Here is a 3,880-nt window from a genome sequence, read left to right as displayed (position 1 = left end):
AATCGATCCTGATAGTTGCAAAGACAGATTTTGAAAAGGCCATAAACAAGGCGGACCAGGATGAAAGGCTTCTAGATAGTGACAAGTTAGTTATTCTCAACTATCTTGAATGCTATATAATCTTGAATAAATTACAACGACCTGATGTGGTGCAAAATATGACTGTAAGTCACCTGTAGTACATTTCCCTTTTTTTTTTATAAATCAATTAGTTAAAGCTTTATTAATGTAGATTTCACACTTTCTTATCTTGTAGGTTGAGGAGTGGAAGAAGAGAGCTCCTTATCGTGAAAGTCATGTAGGAGTAGCCGTACATGAACACAAGACAGCGGCGAACCAGATTGCAGGATTGATTTTGAATAAAGAAGAAGAAAGGGTAAATATCTGTCTTTCTATCTCCTATCTGTCTATCTATCTTCTCTATGATTGAGCTAACATTTTCAGTTTATTTTTTAGTGGTTTCAAATTTATATTGAAAAAGTCCGGCCTACATTCCTGGAAAAATCAATGGACATCAAGAATTTCTTCATTTCTTCATCGGGGGGAAAAATCCACAATGTTTCTAATGATATCGCAAGATTTCATAAAAAGTAAGTATTTCTGTACAGTGACACTTAGATTCTATATATCAACATTACAAACATGTATTTTAACATTTATTTCTTCTATTGCACAGATTTGGAATAAAGACTGTGACGAGCCAAGAGATCAGGAGGAACGCAGAGACCTTCATTGCTTCCAATTGCAAGGACACTAATGACAAAGACATTTTTGCAAAATACCTGGCACATTCAAATCCCACAGCAGAACGTGTCTACAGGGAGAAGACCATGGAAAATATGGTGAAGGCATCCATGATGACAACACAAATTCTCGACAGACTGCAAGAGAAGCCTTCCACCTCACTGTGAGGACTTGAAAAATAGAATATTTTTGTTTCATCATTCTCACAAGTATTGCATTTTCCTGTGTTTTCTTTAAAACTAAAATATATGTCTTTTACAGAGCTGCAATTGAAAAAGAAGAAAAGTTTAATGAAGAAAAAGAAAATAAGCCTGGACCTTCCGCCATAGAGACCAAAGACGAGGATTTTCAAAGATTTATTTCCTTATATCCCCTAACTATTGAGACCGAACCACCAACGTTAAAAGAATGCCAGTTCAAGTTCCCACTGAATGGACCACATCTATATGATAGGTGGAGGAGGAGACAGAACAGAATGCGAGTGGACTATATATTCCGACTTCTTAAGGATGGTCAGCCAGATGAAGAGGAGGTGAACAGGTGTATTGCACAGAAACTTTGGAAAAGTAACTTGCCCAGGGTAAAGGATATTTTTGAAAAATGGAAAAAGTGTTAGACTTACACCAGGACAACGGACAGTACACTTTTAACAGGACACTTATTCTGTTGAATGGACACTTCTATGGATTTTGTTGGATATGTCAGGACATGTCAAAAGCTTTTGATCATATCGGGTCTCACTTATGAGACCTTCTGTGATCAGTAACTTTTGACATACCTTATGACCTGTCAAAAGTGTTTAAGAATGACAAACACATTGACTTGTGGGGGTTTGGGGTGATGGAGGTTGTTTAATAAAGTAGATATTTTTTAAGTTAAAGGAGAAGTGCAGCACTGGGACAACTTCCCAGCGTTACATCTACCAAATGAAATAGAGCATTTTTCTAAATACAGTCACATGGCGGGACGGCCTCATTCCCCCGTCCTCTGCCTCCGTGCAGAGAGCGGAGTTAGCCGTGGCCACGATGTGAGTGTGACATCAGGGCATGTGTTTCTCACACTCCCAGGAGCAGCCGGAGAATCAGATGCCATGATGCTGCATTCACATCGAGGCCGTGGCTGCCCCAACTCTCTGCATGGAGACAAAAGGTTAATTATGACGCCTTACAATGTGAATGTGCATAGAAAAATGCTTTATTTAATAGGGAAATTTAACGCCAGGAAGATGTCTCAGCACTGCACTTCTTTAAGGAGTAAATTCAAATTTGATAGTGATGGCCGACACTAGAACACCTATAGTGTACTTCTGATCCAGGGTTCTAGGACTGATCGCCTTTCTAGGGGTCAAGAAGGAATTTTTCCCCGTGATGTAAATTGGCTGAATGTGTCCTGGGGTTTTTGCCTTCTTCTGGATCAACAGGTTTAGGTACAGAGATTTTAGTAATACAAAAATAAAACTAATTAAAAAATTATAAACTGGTTTATTTGTAATTGTAATAGTGCAGTAATTATAAAAATAGTAATTCATTTGTAAGGCCTGTTCTTTAACGTACACAATAAAATAAACCATTATGCTCATCAGGGGCGTACATAGAAATCATGGGTCTACATAGAATTATAATGCACCCCTCCATAGTCCTCCATATAATATACAGCTCAGCTCAGTCATTCATGTAGCATAATGCACAGCCCATAGTCCTCCATATAGTATAATGCATCACATAGTCCTCCATATAATATACAGCACAGCTCAGTCATCCATGTAGTATAATGCACAGCCCATAGTCCTCCATATAGTATAATGCATCACATAGTCCTCCATATAATATACAGCACAGCTCAGTCATCCATGTAGTATAATGCACAGCCCATAGTCCTCCATATAGTATAATGCATCACATAGTCCTCCATATAATATACAGCTCAGCTCAGTCATTCATGTAGCATAATGCACAGCCCATAGTCCTCCATATAGTATAATGCATCACATAGTCCTCCATATAATATACAGCACAGCTCAGTCATCCATGTAGCATAATGCACAGCCCATAGTCCTCCATATAGTATAATGCATCACATAGTCCTCCATATAATATACAGCACTGCTCAGTCATCCATGTAGCATGATGCACAGCCCATAGTCCTCCATATAGTATAATGCATCACATAGTCCTCCATATAATACACAGCACAGCTCAGTCATCCATGTAGTATAATGCACAGCTCATAGTCCTCCATATAGTATAATGCATCACATAGTCCTCCATATAATATACAGCACAGCTCAGTCATCCATGTAGTATAATGCACAGCTCATAGTCCTCCATATAGTATAATGCATCACATAGTCCTCCATATAATATACAGCACAGCTCAGTCATCCATGTAGCATGATGCACAGCCCATAGTCCTCCATATAGTATAATGCATCACATAGTCCTCCATATAATATACAGCACAGCTCAGTCATCCATGTAGCATGATGCACAGCTCATAGTCCTCCATATAGTATAATGCATCACATAGTCCTCCATATAATATACAGCACAGCTCAGTCATCCATGTAGTATAATGCACAGCTCATAGTCCTCCATATAGTATAATGCATCACATAGTCCTCCATATAATATACAGCACAGCTCAGTCATCCATGTAGCATGATGCACAGCCCATAGTCCTCCATATAGTATAATGCATCACATAGTCCTCCATATAATATACAGCACAGCTCAGTCATCCATGTAGCATGATGCACAGCTCATAGTCCTCCATATAGTATAATGCATCACATAGTCCTCCATATAATATACAGCACAGCTCAGTCATCCATGTAGCATGATGCACAGCCCATAGTCCTCCATATAGTATAATGCATCACATAGTCCTCCATATAATATACAGCACAGCTCAGTCATCCATGTAGCATGATGCACAGCACATAGTCCTCCATATAGTATAATGCATCACATAGTCCTCCATATAATATACAGCACAGCTCAGTCATCCATGTAGCATAATGCACAGCCCATAGTCCTCCATATAGTATAATGCATCACATAGTCCTCCATATAATATACAGCACAGCTCAGTCATCCATGTAGCATGATGCACAGCCCATAGTCCTCCATATAGTATA

The 3,880-nt window shown here is 38.9% G+C and overlaps 1 protein-coding gene across 1 annotated transcript; it reads left to right on the top strand.

Moving 5' to 3' along the window:
* LOC141213664 (uncharacterized) lies at positions 1–2,018 on the top strand. Its single transcript, XM_073665262.1, has 5 exons — positions 1–164; positions 257–376; positions 457–590; positions 677–907; positions 1,006–2,018. Exons 1-5 carry the CDS (start codon positions 159–161, stop codon positions 1,358–1,360), a joined length of 846 nt encoding a protein of 281 aa, XP_073521363.1. The 5' UTR covers positions 1–158; the 3' UTR covers positions 1,361–2,018.
* The last annotated feature ends 1,862 nt before the right edge of the window (positions 2,019–3,880 follow it).

Source organism: Phyllobates terribilis, unplaced genomic scaffold (assembly GCF_046119375.1).
Source record: "Phyllobates terribilis strain yellow unplaced genomic scaffold, ASM4611937v1 Scaffold_205__1_contigs__length_3507201, whole genome shotgun sequence".
Lineage (NCBI taxonomy): Eukaryota > Metazoa > Chordata > Amphibia > Anura > Dendrobatidae > Phyllobates > Phyllobates terribilis.
This window is presented reverse-complemented; position numbering and strand designations above follow the sequence as displayed.